This window comes from Diceros bicornis, chromosome 6 (genome assembly GCF_020826845.1).
Source record: "Diceros bicornis minor isolate mBicDic1 chromosome 6, mDicBic1.mat.cur, whole genome shotgun sequence".
NCBI lineage: Eukaryota > Metazoa > Chordata > Mammalia > Perissodactyla > Rhinocerotidae > Diceros > Diceros bicornis.
The window spans coordinates 32122235-32139444 of NC_080745.1; the positions used below are offsets into that span (position 1 = coordinate 32122235).

The 17210-nt window shown below is 33.6% G+C and overlaps 1 protein-coding gene across 3 annotated transcripts in view; it reads right to left on the bottom strand.

Annotated features, from left to right (window-relative positions):
* ADK (adenosine kinase) overlaps window positions 1–17210 on the bottom strand; it is a 544441-nt gene that overhangs the window by 73171 nt on the left and 454060 nt on the right. For all 3 annotated transcript variants that reach the window (XM_058543130.1, XM_058543129.1, XM_058543127.1), the window contains exon 9: window positions 11850–11964. In XM_058543130.1, coding sequence (XP_058399113.1) covers window positions 11850–11964 — 115 coding nt within the window. The remainder of the gene's footprint in view (window positions 1–11849; window positions 11965–17210) is intronic.

Here is a 17210-nt window from a genome sequence, read left to right on the forward strand (position 1 = left end):
AGCCATAGATTCAGAAGCACTAAAAACTGCAGCAGGATAAATACAAGGAAAATCAGAACCAAGTAGAAAGTTAAAGTCAAAGAAAAATTTTAAAAGGAGACAGAGAAAATGGACATATTATATTCAAAGGAGCAAGAATAAGACTAATAGCTAACTTCTCAACAAAAATAAGAGAATCCAAAAGATAATGGAAAGTCATCTTTAAAGAGCTCAAAGAATATACCTCCCAGTGTAGCGTTCTATACTCATTGAAAGGCAAAATAAAACACTTGCAAACAAACAAAAACCAAGAGAATTCACACACTGAGTGAAAGACTAAAGGAAGCTGTTTAGGCAGAAGAAAAACTACAAAATAATTCATAGTTATTGAAATGAAAACACGAAAACGCAGGAACAAAAGAAGAACAATGGAAACAGTAAATTCAACTGCATAAAATAATAATATTTTGTCAATACAAGGCATTGAAACATACATCAATTAAGGTAATTGACAACAATAATACAAAAGGTTGGAAGGCTCAAATGGAACTGTAATGTTCTAAAATCCTACCATTGTATGAGAAGTGGCAAAAGTTACAATTTACATTTGACTTAAATATGTCAAGGATACATTTTGTAACCTTTAGGGCAAACATTAAAAGGATACACAACTGACAAGCTAATAGAGAAGGAAATGAGAATAAAAAATATTGGAACAATCCAAAAGAAGCAGGAAAGTAGAGAAAAAAGAAGATAAACATGTGAGACAAAGAGAACAAAAAGAGTAAGATGTAAGATACAAATCCAATTATATTAAATATAAGTAGACTCCAATTAAAAGATAAAGACTGTCAGAATGAATTAAAAAAACCCAAAAACTGTATGCCAATTACGAATTTAAGGACATACAAAGGTTGAAAGTAAAGGGATGGAAAAAACTATACCACGCAAACACTAACCAACAGAAAGCTGGCATAGTTATACTAATAATAGATAGAATAGATATTGAGGCAAGAAGCATCATGAGAGGTAAAGAAGGATATTTTAAAATGATAAAAGGTTCAATCCATTAGCAAATATAAGAATTCTAAACTTATAACAAGTTATAAGATAGCTTCAAAATATTTAAAGCAAAATGTGACAGAACCAAAGGAAAAATATACAAATTTCAATCATAGTAGCACACTTCAATAAATCTCTCTCAATAACCTATAAAGGAAGCAGACAAAAACTAAACAAGAGTATAAATGATCTGGACAACAAACTTAACAAACTTGACCTAACTGCATATACAAAGAGCATATTTAAGAACGTCAGCATATACATTCTTTTCAAATGCACAAAGAACATGTATAAAATTGACCATATGGTGGGCAATAAGACATAATTTCAACAAATTCTGAAGAACTAAAATCATTCAGCATATATGACCACAATGGAATTAAACCAAAAATCATAAACAAAAAATCATTAGAAAATCTCCATATATTGGTAAATTAAGCAAAACTTTCTAAATAACCTATAGATTAAAGATGAAATCACAATGGAAATTATAAAAATATTTTGAACTGAAAATACTGAAAAAAGACATCTCAAAATTTGTAAATTAAACAGAAAATAGAAGAAAGAAAACAGTAAATAGAAATTTTAAAAATAAAAAACAAACATATAATACAGGAAAGCAACAAAGGCAGAGTTGGTTCTTTATAACACTAATAAAATTGATAAACCTTGTCGTGGCTATAAAAATGTGCCTCAGATCTGCCACGTGGACCATAACTGACTGATGGCCCAGCTGTGCTCTGAATCGACCAATGTATTCGTGCAAGGCCACGCTTCCTATGTGCATGGGACTGAGCACAGCAAGAATACTATGGAGATCTATTCCTGAGAGATGCGGGACTCATTTTGGCAACTTTGGCTTGAGGACTCCCCATTGGCCTTGTCAAGACTTAACTGTACTGCAATCCAAGCCTCTTTCAGCCCAATCTTCCTTCCTTCCCTCTCACCAACACAGGGGTCAGACTTGCATCACAATTTGACAGGTCTCCCTGACTCCTCTGATTCCCACCCTATTTTCCCTCACAGGTATTTCCATCAGTGAATCTCATGAATGCCTAACTTCATCTTGGCATCTACTTTTTGGAAAATTCAAACTAAAATAAACCTCTAGGAAGAGTGATCAAGGAAAAGAGAAAGAGCACAAATTTAATTCTCAGATCCGGAAATTTAAAAAGGAATATCACTATAGATTCTACAATAATTAGGAAAATGAGAGAATATCATGAATAATCTTATGCTAATAAATCTGAATATTTAGATGAAATAGACGAATTCCTAGAAAAATACAACCTATCAAAACTGGCATAGAAAGAAATAGAAAAAACTGAACATTCCTATTCAATTAAAGAAGCTGAATCTGTAATAAAACACCATGGTATAAAGTATTCTCTAGACCCAGATATTTTGATAGGTGAGCTCTTTCAAATATTTACATAAAAATAACATCAATCTTATAAAATTCTTCCAGAACAGAAAAAGGCACTTTCCAATTCACTTTACAAGGTCATCATAATGTTCCTACCCAAACTAACAAGGATGCTACAAGAAAGGAAAATTACGAGACAAACTCTCTCAGGAACAACACTACAAAAATCTGAAACAAAAGATCATCAGATCAAATCCAATGATATATTCAAATAATATCATGATGATTTTGGAATTATTCCAAGAATGCAAAAGTGGTTTATCATTCCAAAAATCAAGTTGTAACTCACATATTAAAAGAAAAAGGGGGAGAAAATCATATAATAATCTTAATAGATGCAGAAAAGTTATTTGATAAAATTCAACATCCTTTCATGATTAAGAAGAAATCTTAACACAACAAAACTTTTAGTAAACTTTTAATAAAAGGAAATTTCCTTAATCTGATAAAGAATATCTGCAAAGAGTCTATAGCAAACATTATCCTTTTTGATGAAATATTGAAGGTTTTACACCTGAGACTGGAAATGAGACAAAGACGCTCACTATAACCATTTCAATTGTATTCCTATTCAATGTGCTTTATTGCGTTAGTTAGTTCAGTAAGAAAGAAAAAACATAAGTACAAAAGATTTGAAAAGAAGAAATGAAACTGTCATTATTCACAGATATTATTATATACAAAGAAAATTCAAAAGAACCAGATACATTATCATACTTAATAAGTGAAAACAAGGTCATTAAGAAAAAATCTATATAACACTAAAAAATAGAAACTGAAATCTGAAAGGATGCCATTTAAAAATGGATAGCATCAAAAAACAAACAACTAGGAATCTTACAAAAGATATACTTACAAGACCATTACCCTGAAAACAACAAACATTTTGAGAAAAATTAAAGACTACCTAAATTAATAGAGGGAAATACTCTATAGATTGGAAGACATAATATTGTAAAGATGTCCGTTCTCTCCAAATTGATTACAAACTCAATATAATCTGAATAAAAATTCTACTAAGGATTAAAAAAAATTTTTTAGGGGGGGGTGACAAGCTGATTCTAGAATTTACGTAGAAATGCAAAGGGGCCAAGAAAAGCCGGGACAATCTTGAACACAGTTGGAAGACTGATGTTACCAGATATAAAGACTAATTATAAACTAAGTAATTAAGAGAGCGTAAACTGGTACAAGGATAGACAAAGAGAACAGTGGAATACAACAGATAGGCTAAAAAAGACTCACAGATATAGATTCTGAAATGTGGCAAAGGTATCAATTTAGTGCAGTGAGGGAAAGAATGTTCCTTTTAATGAATGATGATGGGTCAACTGGTTATTCATATGGGCAAAATAAATAAATCACGCCTTCTATCCCACACTACATATAAAAATTAATTCTAATTCTAGATGGACTACGGATCCAGATAAAAAAAGTAAAAAATAAAAGTTTTAGGAAAAAAGAACAACAGGAAAATATCTTTATGAGCATGGGCTATGCAAAGATTTTCTTTAAAAGAACAGGAAAAGCACTACCCAGAAGGGAAAAACATTATAAATTGGACTACATTAAAATTAAGAGCTTTTATTTATCAAAAGATACCATGAAGAGAGTGGAAAGGCAAGCCATAGAGTGGTAGAAGATATTTGCAATACATTTATCTAACGAAAGACTTGTATGCAGACTGTAAAAAGAATTATAAGTCAATCAGACAACCTACTACGGGCAAAAGACTTCAACAAGAACTTGACACACACAAAAAATGAAAATGCTAATAAGCAGATGAGAAGGTGGCCCATCTCATCACAAGAGGAAAATTCCAATTAAAATCACAATGAGATACTAGTATATACTAACCAGAATGGCTAAAATTTAAAAGATGGATAGTAGCAATTGCTGGTGAGGACGTGGAAAAACAAGAGTCATTCTACATGTTGCTGGTGGGACAATACATTGGTGCCATCACTCTGGAAAACTGGAACTAAAAAATGGAACTCTTCTGTATCACAACTATGGTGGTGGTTACATGATCTTATGCATTTTTCAAAACACACAGAACTTAACAATATAAAGGGTGAATTTTACTTATTAAAAAATTCAACCCACATATGAAAGGAAACCAAAATGGAATACAAACTATAACAAATGAACCTAACTGTATTGCAAATGAATAATGTAACCACACTGAAGTGGTTACTTTGGATAACAGTATTTTGACTAGACACCACAGGGCTAAAGTCAAAAAGAACTGTAAACAAACACTGTACTTTAGTAAGTAAATACGTTTCTCACAAGGGTATGGGTACACAATTCAAAACTACTTTAGGATGGAACAAAGAAGTAAATATATTTTAGATAACGAGAGCCAGAAGTTTCAATGTCAGAGGAAGAAGTTATAAATAAGGAAAGGGCAAAGGCTAGAATGAACTCTGTGTTGTTGGACTGGAATCAAAGGTATCAATTTGAGCTCACGGAATTTAAATATATAAACAGATAGATATAGAAATAAATATAGATGGGTGTGTATGCATAGGTTATTATATATACATATATTGCCAATCTATTTGCTAAGAGGGCCTGGAAGCAATGATACTCAAGTAGCAGTTAAGTGTATCTAGCACCCAGAACTGGGTTTCTAAAAAGCATTTGCCAATAAAAGGAAGTGAAGTTACTTGAAGTGGTTGGTTCCAGGACTGAGGCAGGGAAAATACAAGGGCCTAGAGCATCCTATGTTGTCAAATAGTAAGGTAGTGCACAAAAAGGAAAGGGACAGGGTCAGATAAAAAGTCTACAGACTGGGTAATTCTGTCTCAAAAAGAGGCAAAACTATTGGTAGCAGTAGAAGCCAAAATAACGGTTACCTTCGGTGGCGGTAATGATTAGGAGGGGAGCAGAAGGGGTGCCTTCTAAAGTGCTAGAAGTGTTCTATTTCTTGATTTGGTGGTAGTGAGACAGGTATGTTCACTTAATGAAAAGTTGTGCCAATTCTGTATGTATATTATACTTTAAAACAAACTATACAAGATATTCTATATTTTGATTATGGTAGCTGTTACATGTTATTTAATAAAATATATGTGCATTTTACTATATGTAAGCTATACCTCAATAAATCTGACCTAAAGGTCCTTCTAGAAATAAATACTATAATATGGCTAACATTTTTGCCTAGCGTAGGCTGTCTCCTATTTTGCTTTCTAGCTTTGATAGAAAGGTGGGAGTTGAAAGAAGTCTCATTTCTTGACAGGCCAGAGATCACTAAAGCATATAAACCATGCCCCCAGGACACTACTTTGTCAGGAAGGTGACAGTTCCACATAAGTTATTCTAAATTATTTTTGACCTGTTGGGTAATTAAAGGGACTTTGTGTTTTGTGGTTACAAAAATCTAAAAATAGAACATGAGCTAATAACTTAGTTGTTTATATTCATAGTTGAAAAATATATATTTTTTAGGGGCCGGCCCCGTGGCTTAGTGGTTAAGTGCGTGCGCTCCGCTGCTGGCGGCCCGGGTTCGGATCCCGGGCGCGCACCAACACACCGCTTGTCCGGCCATGCTGAGGCCGTGTCCCACATACAGCAACTAGAAGGATATGCAACTATGACATACAACTATCTACTGGGGCTTTGGGGGAAAAATAAATAAATAAAATTATAAAAAAAAAAAAAAGAAAAATATATATTTTTTAAAATATCATCTGGTAACAACTTTTTTCTATGAATGTTATACACAGACATTCTGAAAGAATGCTACCTAATTTGTTCTATCCACATCATCACCAGCCTATGCCAACAAGATCATCATTTAAAATTGGTTTGGCTGTAGTAGAGATAACATTTTCAAAAGGATTTATAATAATATTTTGTAGCAGTAGGAGTTGTGATGATATGCTGACATTATTCTTCAGCTGCTGAGATTGTTTTCCTTTAGAGTTTGCATTTTCTATTGCATACTTTCTGTGCTTTATGCCTACTAGAAGTGCAAATCGTATCAACCTTTTCTTATAGAGTAATGGACAGCATTGAGTGTTTCCAAAAAACATGAAAACTTAACTAGCAAAAAAGGTGACAAGTTTCCTTAAGGACTCAGGAACATGAAGACAAGTAACTTTAATAACCCCATTTACTTAGAAATTGACAAAGGGCACTATGATGAGACTATTTTAAATTATAAGCTCCTAAAAGGCAGGAGACTATTTAAAGTAATATGTAGATTGCTTGTAAGAGTGGATGAGTCCTTGATAGTTTCTGATTGATCGAGAAAGAGAAGCATTCACCAAGGCCTGACTTATTGAAGTCCTAGATGGTTAGTTGCTAAAAGGTTCTGTTTCCATCATTCCACAGGATTATAGGATGTCAGGTAACATTATCAAATCATCTAATCCAATGGTTCTCCAAGTGAGAAGTGGAGGTTAGACAGCATTGCTCTATCACCTAAAGGAGTTTTTTCAACAAATACACAACCCTACACTCCCCTTCCCCCAGACTCCACCACTCCCATTCTCATACATCTTCTTGAGGACGTATATGCTAATACTCTTCACAGGGATGTTATCAGATTGAGCGAAGGTGCTTTTATGAAGGCAGGGCTGTATTTACCAAAAGCTCACTAGGTGATTCTGATATGATAGCAGTAACCTTTCAGTTGAAAATGTCTGACCTAATCTATTTTTTCCCTTTGGGCAAAATTACAATTCAAACAGCCCAGAAAGAATTCTGAAAGTATTTAGAAAAGTCTACAATTTATTCTTCAGGGGACCTGTTTCATTGTCTCATAAGAGCCACTGTGTGAAATGCATTATTTTTAATTTAGAACAAAAGTCCTGTTGCTTTTTCCAACTTTTAGTGACATACTTAGTACAGAAACTCGGAGAAATTTAAACTTTCTATAAAGACATATAGGTATATATGTGTATGTATGTATATATTTAAAATATTTATTTTTTTACTATAATCCTTAATATAATAAGGTGTTAATATATAAAGACCTCATTAGTAGCTGCTGTCCAGGAGGTAATAAAATCTATAGTCTTAGTTGTTCTAAAGTTTATAGACACAGAAATTATTTCCTTGACCTGACTCTCATGCTACCTAACAGGTTCATTCAACATTTATTAAAAGGATCAAAATGGACAGAATCATCTTTTCCTTCCCTACCTTATTCCCAGCCTCTTACTCTTACCACTTTCCAGTGTCGTGTCCCCTCCCTCCCCCGACCCCTCTGCAAATCTTGGAACTCAATTAGTGTGCAAGCAATGAAACAATGATTGATACGTGACAAAACTTATGGGCTGGATGGATACTCAGTCTGAAATAGAGGTGGCCAAAAAAAAAACAGGGTAAGTGGAAAAGACTTCAGATTCACAGGCAATTTAGAGAAGAGGAATTCAAAGAATTACATTTATAAAATAAGAGAAAGTGGTTTATAGACACCATATCTCAAAAGGAGAAAGGTCTCTAGAATTAAATACCAAGGAAACTGATTTTGTTACATTATTGTTAAATGCCATACACTTAGCAGTGATCATTTAAAAATACTTTATAGTGCGAGGTTTAAGGAACAATGATTCCTAATTAGTGTTTTAATAACTGTGTTAGTGCTGCCTTGTGCCATTCTGGAACATCACTTATGGCAAATTAAGGGACACTTTCCCTTTCCATCTTCCATTACTATTTTAATGCTAGGAGGTGGGAAAAAGCTGATCCATATTCAAGAGGAAAGGAGGAAAAACAATAACAAATTGGCATCTCTTCTGTGAATTGCCCCACAGGCCAAGCATTTTTATGTTCTTAATCATTATTAAATGACTTAACATGACACCCAGAGTCTGGCGAATGATTGCATCCTGACATGAGAAGGAATTACAAATGAAATGAAAGATCAAGCCGTATTAGAGGATTGCCTCTGGGAAATGAAAATCTTTAATTCTCTTTTATTATTGACATTTATTTGGCTGCCATGAATAACAACATAGCAAAGAGATTCAGCTATGCTTGTGCACTGAATAGCTTATCCCAGGGCTCAAAACTGCATTAACATTTATCATGTTTGCTTTTGTAGCTGACACCACTGAACAGATTCTCTATCCATCTTGTATTTATCATGCATTGCAGATATAGCGCATCCTCTAATTTAAGTTCATTTTCATGTAGCAGGAATAGCAAAGATTAGCCAGTGCCTTTGCTCAAATAAATTCCTGCTGGTAAGCATTCCTAAGAATGGTTTAATAGATTTAATAAAGAACAAAATGAGTTGAAAAGGAAATTCTGCCATAGGAAGGGGACGCTAATTTAAAAGGTTTCAATTTTGGGAAAATTGTGCAAATTCACAATGAGGAAGACACTTGTATAATATATCTATCTAGAATATACAACGCCTTGAAATAAATGTCTCCATAAAGAGCAACCAAATAGCATTTTATGAATCTGAAGGCAGTACTACAGTGCCTATAAGATAAGAAGTCAGTATGTTCTTCACTTTTCCAAACAGTATTCATTGCTAAGACAGGAACAGGCCATATACTACAGGAAGACAGCAATTCAGATAGTTATTATCAATGTAGAGATACCTTTTCATAACTTATTTCTTCTCTCTCTTGTACAAATTAACAACACAGCTTTCCTGTCACAACAATAAAAGATTATATAGTACCTGGTATCTTTGCTCACATGATCCTCTTTGACTGGACTGCTCTCCTTTCTTTAAATCCTTCCTAGAATTCAAGGCTTAGCAAGGATATCAAAGTATCTTGGGAAAACCACTTAATATCTCTGAATCTTGTTTGAAATTTCGTTTTTACTTTTCTTTCTTTCCGTTTTTTATACTTTGAAGTATGGAAAATTTTAAACATACACAAGTGGAGGTAACAGCATAATGACCACCCCTCATATGTCCATCACTCAGCTTCCACAATTATTAACTCATGCTGAATCTCATTTCATCTATAACCCCATTTCACTATTTGCCACTCACTGAATTATTCTGAAACAAATATTTTTTGAAGTAAATCTCTGAATCAGGCTTCTCACCATTCTAAAATAAGAAAGTTGGAATGAATTAATTCTAGATTCCCTTCTCCCCAAAATTTGACAATAGTTTCTTCTTTGGCCCTTTTCAGGCTTATATATTTAATTCAGCAAAAATTTTCTTCATATTCACTATAACATCTTTCTTCAAGGTTTATTGATCTCTTTCTCTGAATCAATACAACCCATATAATCTGTAGCAATAATTAAGAAGTAAAATTATACTTCCTTTTATTCATATTTTGATGTGTATTAATTTTATTTCCTAGTTAGATCTTTAAGGCTCATATCTTAAATTTCAGTGCTCAGCAGAGTAATGAACCACCACAAAGGTAATAATTGCTACTGTTTATAATAATTTTTAATTAACTGATTGGTTTTAATCTTAATGGTTCAGACCAAATTAAAAGGTTTACATTTTGGCTTTAACAGTAGGTATCATCATCTTGACAATATTAATCATTTTAATCAATAAAATGTTTGTTTACTAGATGAAATTCTTATTCTATTTCTATGAGTGCTATAATATAGATGGGTGAGTAAAAACAGAAGTGAGGTTTTCTTCTTGAAGTTTAAAACTGAAGAATGAACTTATTTCTTGTTCATAATTGGATAAATTTATTTTATTCGAGTATAGGTATTTGGTGAGTAAAATATCTTGTTTTTTTCCTCCAAAGAAAGACATTTCTAGACTGACACAATATGTCCAAAATGTTAAAATAAATAAACTAAATCAAAGTGGATTTACTCAAATGAATTTTAATAAATTATCTTCTTGAAAATAAATTTTTTCTACTGAGATAGAAGGTAGGTTTATTTATTAAAATGAACAATCCTAAAATTTGTATGGAACCACTAAAGATCCCAAATAACGAAAGCAATCTTGAGAAAGAAGAATCAGGCTGGAAGCATCACATTTCCCAATTTCAAACTATATTACAAAAATATAGTAGTCAAAACAATATGATACTGGCATAAAAACAGACAGACACATAGATCAATGGAATAGAATAGAGAGCCCAGAAATAAACCCATGCATATGTGGTCAATTAATTTATGACAAAGGAGCCAAGAATATACAATGAGGAAAGGATAGTCTCTTCAATAAATGGTGCTGGGAAGACCGGACAGCCACATAAAAAAAAAATGAAAGTGGACTTCTATCTTACAACACACACAAAAATCATCTTTAAATGGATGAAAGATTTGAATGTAAGACCTGAAACCATAAAACTCTTAGAAGAAAACATAAGGGGTAAGTTCCTTGACATTGGTCTCGGTGATGATATTTTGGATTTTAGAAAAAAAGCAAAGGCCACAAAAGCAAAAATAAACAAGTAGGACTACATCAAACTAGAAAACTTCTGTACAGCAAAGGAAACCATTAATGAAATGAAAAGACAACCTATGGAATGGGAAAAAAATATTTTTAAATCATATATCTGATAAGGGGTTAATATCCAAAATATTTAAAGAACTCATAGAACTCAATAGCAAAAATAACAATCCAATTAAAAACTGGGCTGAGGATCTGAGTAGATATTTTTCCAAAGAAGACATACAAATGGCTAACATGTACATGAAAAGATGCTCAAGATCACTAAGCATCAGGGAAATGCAAATCAAAACCACAATGAGATGTCACCTCATACCTGTTAGAATGGCTACTGTCAAAAAGACAAGAAGTGTTGGTGAGGATGTGGAGAAAAGGGAACTCTTGTGCCCTGTTGGTGGAAATGTAAATTGGTGCAGCCACTATGGAAAACAGTATGGAGGTTCCTCAAAAAATTAAAAATAGAACTACCATATGATCCAGCAGTTCCATGTCTGGGTACTATCCAATGGAAACAAAAACACTAACTCGAAAAGATACCTGCACCTCCATGTTCACTGCAGCATTATTTACAGTAGCCAGGACATGGAAACAACCTAAGCGTCTATCGAAGAATGAAAAGATAAAGAAAACATGGTGTATATATATATAAAAATATATATACAATGGAATATTATTCAGTCATAAAAAAGCAGGAAATCCTGCCATTTGCAATGACATGGATGGACTCTGAGGGCATTATGCTAAGTGAAATAAGTCAGATGGAGAAAGACAAATATTGTATGATCTCGGCTATATGTGGGGTCTAAAAAAAACCTCAAACTCATTGATACAGAGAACAGATTGGTGGTTGCCAGAGACAGGGGTAAGTAGGAGATGGGGAGTGAACAAAATGTGTGAAGGTGGTAAAAAAAGGGAAAAAAAGTACATTGTTTTGAATAAATTATAATAGAAAGAATACAGAATTTTGTTATGAATGATTAATCTCTATATAGCTGGGTTTCTCACAGTTTCCACATGTACCTGTAGCCACTATAGTGTCCTCTCTCCCTTGGGTGAATATCACGATTCGCTGCCTCTTCGAGTTCACCTTTGGCAGAGCTTGTGTCTTTCTGGCCATTTCTTTAATGTCTTCAGTCTATTAATAAAAAGGAGGAAAAAGTTCTCATAACCAGTACAATAAAGCAAAACTTTATTAGTAGATTAAGGATTTAGCTTCTCATGTTTAAAATAAGAGAGACCTGAATATCTATTGAGAATTATTATTTTAAAATTTTTACCATATACAAAAGTAAATAGAATAGTACATAACCTCCAAGAAAAACTCACCATTGAGCTGCAACAAATTTAAATTTATGATGAATCTTATTTCATCTATACCCTCATCCATCTGCCTTTCATATTATTCTGAAGCAAATCCCAGATACTATATAATGTCATCTGTAAATGTTTAGTATCTATCTCTGAAAGGTAACGACTTAAACATAACCACATAATTGCTATCATATTTTTAAAAATTAACAATAATTCCTTAATATCAGCAAATATCCGGTTAGTTTTCAAATTTCCAATTAAAGACAGATTTGTAAAAAGATGAATGTTGAATTATTTTAGAAGTTTACAGAACAAAATTATGCTGACTATGGAAATACTACAGTTGCTATGATGCCCAATTTTTCAAAGAACTAAAATGAGAGAAAGATGCTAACCGTTTCCTCCAGACTCAATTTTCTTTAAAAAAGACAAAGTTTAAAAAATTACAAATTAATCTAGAAACCCCGATGCTATTTTTCATATAGCATAGGCCATGAAGTTTTACATCATAAATGTTCTAACTTAAAATCTAACTCTTAAGCTACAGGTAGGATTTTTAGAATCATGTTTTCAACAATTTTAGATGATTTAAAAATCCATGTCTGAATTCAGTGGGCCCCTAAAAAACCAGATTTTATTATAAAATAAAATAAAAAACCATGTCCATAGTTTGGGCTTTGTTGATAGTTTACTCTATCACTGTGCAAAGTTTCAAACAGTTATGGAGAGAGAAATACGTACCAGAGGGGAAATATATCTGAGTGGCATTAAAGAAGTTAATTAGGATATACGGGTCAGACAAATTTAGGTAACGAAGGCAGACAAGTCATACTGGTTACAAACTACATCAGAAACCATAACATTTTAAAAGGTATGACAATCTTTAGTGAAATATTTGTATGTTGTTTGTTCACTAAATACTTAAATTCCAGATGCTAGATGAAGCTAAGCTTCTACTACACTTCACATGATGATTCCAGAGGACTGTTGTTTCTGAAAAGAATAGCCACTTGTGGTAGGACATTGCTGCCAACCTTTGAAACATGCTGACTATTTCGCTTTTGGTTGCTTATTTTAGAAAAGAACTCAGCCTGAACTCTGATGAGATGAGAAAAGAAATTCTCTCAGTTTTGGTGGTAAGACTATTAGAAATGACTAGTAATAGCTGAAAGGATCAAAAAAATGCCATATAATAACAATGTCTTCACTGTCTTAAATGAATGTATACATTTAATTAAAATGACTCACATATATTCTCCCAATCCCCTTACCACACATATATTTTACTACTGAGGATTTTTGCTTGTGATTGAGTACAGTTCATGCTTAATAAAGATAAGAGGCAAACTCCAGAAACAGAATCACTTTATCATCTTGGGAGCAGAATCTTATGCATGTACTGGATGTTTTTTAAATAGAGGTCTTTTTTCAAGGTGGTATAAGTAATATATTAAGAATGACATTCCACCATTGTCTTCAGCCAATCCTGTTCGAAGATATATTTTTTATGGGCATTTTGGTAACCTAATCAAAGAAACCTTTCTTATGTCTCAAATTAAATCTTATAAAAATGGCAATTGAAAAAGATCGAAATAAACTTTCCAAATACAAAACATAAATCTTTACAGAAAAGTTAAGCTTTATTCTATTTGTATCACATCCACAGCTCATACAAAACCCCTCTGTCCCTCTGGGATCACTGCCAGTGAGCACCAAATCTAAATTTCTCACTATGCCTTGAGGAGCCATTGCCTTGCTCTCCATAGTGGATCTCCATCTAGTAAAAAAACTTTCCTGAAAACCTCAATTTTGTCTTCCCAATGCTACATATTTCCAGTACCCTATTCCCCCCACCTGCCTGGTAGTTGCTTCTCCCACATACGTGGGCTAACATATCTTACCAGAATGATGAAATTACAAGGGACTTTAGAGTATGATACACCTGGATTTACTATTTGTGTGACCTTGAGCAGGTAAATAAACCTCTCTGAGGCTCCATTTCCTCATCTACAAAACTAAGAAAATGATATTTACGTTAAAAGGTGTTGAGAATGAAGTATACTAAAATTAGTGGGCAAAAGTTTGAAGAGAATCAGGATATTTGCATCGTCTCAAAGTATCTCCCACTCAGATACTTATTCACTATTAAAGGAAAAATAATAATGTTACAGTGGAGAAAGTTGACAGACATCACTTTACCCCAGGGATCAAATTTAGTGATGCTAAACCTAGTGGGCAAAACAGGATATTTATGTAGTCCCAAAATATCACCCCCAGATATTTATTAACTACAGTGGGAAAACAGTAACTTTACAGAGGATAAACTGGCCAACACCACCTTAACCCAGTGACTAAGGTAACGTTACCAAGAATAAGACATTGGGACATCATATATGTCCCTGATATGATGCACTGAGAACGGCACATCACTTCTGTGATATATCTCCCAAAAATGCATAACCTCAACTTAATTATGAGAAAATATTAGACAAACTCAAATTGAGGGACATTCTACAAAATGACTGACAAGTACTCTTCAAAAGTACCAAGAGCATGAACAACAAGGAAAGCATGAGAAACTGTCATAGATAGGAAGAAACTAAGGAGACCTGACAAATAAATGCAATGTGTGATCCTGGATTAGATTCCAGAACAAAAAAATGAAATTAGAGGAAAAACTGGGGAAATCAGAATATAATCTGTAGTTTAGTTATTGGTATTGTACTAATGTCAATTTCCTGGTTTTGATCATTAAACCTTGGTTAAGTAAGATGTTAACATTAGGGAAAGCTGAGTGAAGGGTTTCTGAGAACTCTCTGTACTAGTTTAGCAAATTTTCTAAGTCTAAAATTATTTCAGAATAAAAAGTTATAAATAGTTGTGAGGATGAAAAATGATAACATAAGTTAAAGAGCTCAGTGCAATATTTAGAATATGCTAAGTACTTAATAAATATAGTTTCTTTCCTCAAATGAGTATCATTTTAATACTTTCCAAAACTGTCACATGCTGAGGTTGCCCCAAAGTCTCTAGAAAGGGCCTCAAGAGTTTTGAGTACTGAGAATTCAATTATGGCATCTAATAAGGGAGGGGAAAGAGGAAAAGGGGGAGGAGAAGTAGAAAAAAAGCTCATACAATTTAGCTATGAGCCTGTACACAGCTCTGAAATATATGTATATACTCATGTATATAGCTCATTAAATCTTTTTTTTTAAATTTTTTGTTTATTGCAGTAACCTTGGATTATAACATTGTATAAGTTTCAGGTGTACATCATTATACTTCTATTTCTGCATAGATTACATCATGTTCACCACCCAAATACTCACTGCAACCCAACACCACACACGTGTGCCGAATTATCCCTTTTCCCCTCCTCCCTCCCCCCTTCCCCTCTGGTAACCACCAATCCAATCTCTGTCTCCATGTGTTTGTTTGTTGTTGTTATTATCTACTACTTAATGAAGGAAATCATACGGTATTTGACCTTCTCCTTCTGACTTATTTCACCTTGCATAATACCCTCAATGTCCATCCATGTTGTCACAAATGGCTGGATTTCATCGTTTCTTATGGCTGAGTAGTATTCCATTGTGTATATATACCACAGCTTCTTTATCCATTCGTCCCTTAATGGGCACTTAGGTTGCTTCCAAGTCTTGGCTATTGTGAGTAACGCTGCAATGAACACAGGGGTGCATGTATCTTTACGCAATGGTATTTTTAAGTTCTTTGGATAAATACCCAGCAGTGGAATAGCTGGATCATATGGTAGTTCTATCCTTGATTTTTTGAGGAATCTCCATACTGTTTTCCATAGTGGCTGCACCAGTTTGCACTCCCACCAGCAGAGTATGAGAGTTGCCTTCTCTCCACATCCTCTCCAACGCATGTTGTTTCCTGTCTTGTTAATTACAGCCATTCTGACGGGCGTGAGGTGATATCTCATTGTAGTTTTGATTTGCATTTCCCTGATAGTTAATGATTTTGAACATCTTTTCATGTGTCTGTTGGCCATCTGTATATCTTCTTTGGAGAAATGTCTGTTCAGGTCTTTTGCCCATTTTTTAGTTGGGTTGGTAGTTTTTTTGTTGTTGAGATGCATGAGATCTTTACATATTTTGGAGATTAAGCCCTTATCAGAAGTATGGTTTGCAAATATCTTCTCCCAATTGTTAGGTTGTCTTTTTGTTTTGTTGATGGTTTCCTTTGCTGTGCAGAAGCTTTTTAGTTTGATGTAGTCCCATTTGTTTATTTTTTCTATTGTTTCTCTTGCCCGGTCAGACATGGTGCTTGAAAATATGTTGCTAAGACTGATGTAGAAGAGAGTACTGCCTATGTTTTCTTCTAGAAGTTTCATAGTTTCAGGTCTTACATTCAAGCCTTTAATCCATTTGGAGTTAATTTTTGTGTATGGTGTAAGGTAAGGGTCTACTTTCATTTTTTTGCATGTGGCTATCCAGTTTTCCCAACATATTTCTTGAAGAGACTTTCTTTTCTCCATTGTATGTTCTTGGCTCCTTTGTCAAAGATTAGCTGTCCATAGATGTGTGGGTTTATTTCTGGGCTTTTGATTCTATTCCATTGATCTGTGTGTCTGTTTTTGTGCCAGTACCATGCTGTTTTGGATACTATAGCTTTGTAGTATATTTTGAAATCAGGAAGTGTGATACCTCCAGCTTTTTCTTTTTTCTCAGGATTCCTTTAGCTATTTGGGGTCTTTTGTTGTTCCACCTAAATTTTAGGATTCTTTGTTCTATTTCTGTGAAAAATGTTGTTGGAACATTGATATGGATTGCATTGAATCTATAGATTGCATTAGGAAGTATGGACATCTTAATTATGTTAATTCTTCCAATCCAAGAGCACGGAATATCTTTCCATTTCTTTGTGTCATTCTTCAATTTCTTTCAGCAATGTTTTATAGTTTTTGGTATACAGATCTTTCACCTCTTTGTTTAAGTTTATTCCTAGGTATTTTATTCTTTTTGTTGCAATTGTAAATGGGATGGTATTCTTAATTTCTCTTTCTGCTACTTCATTGTTAGTGTATAGAAATGCAACTGATTT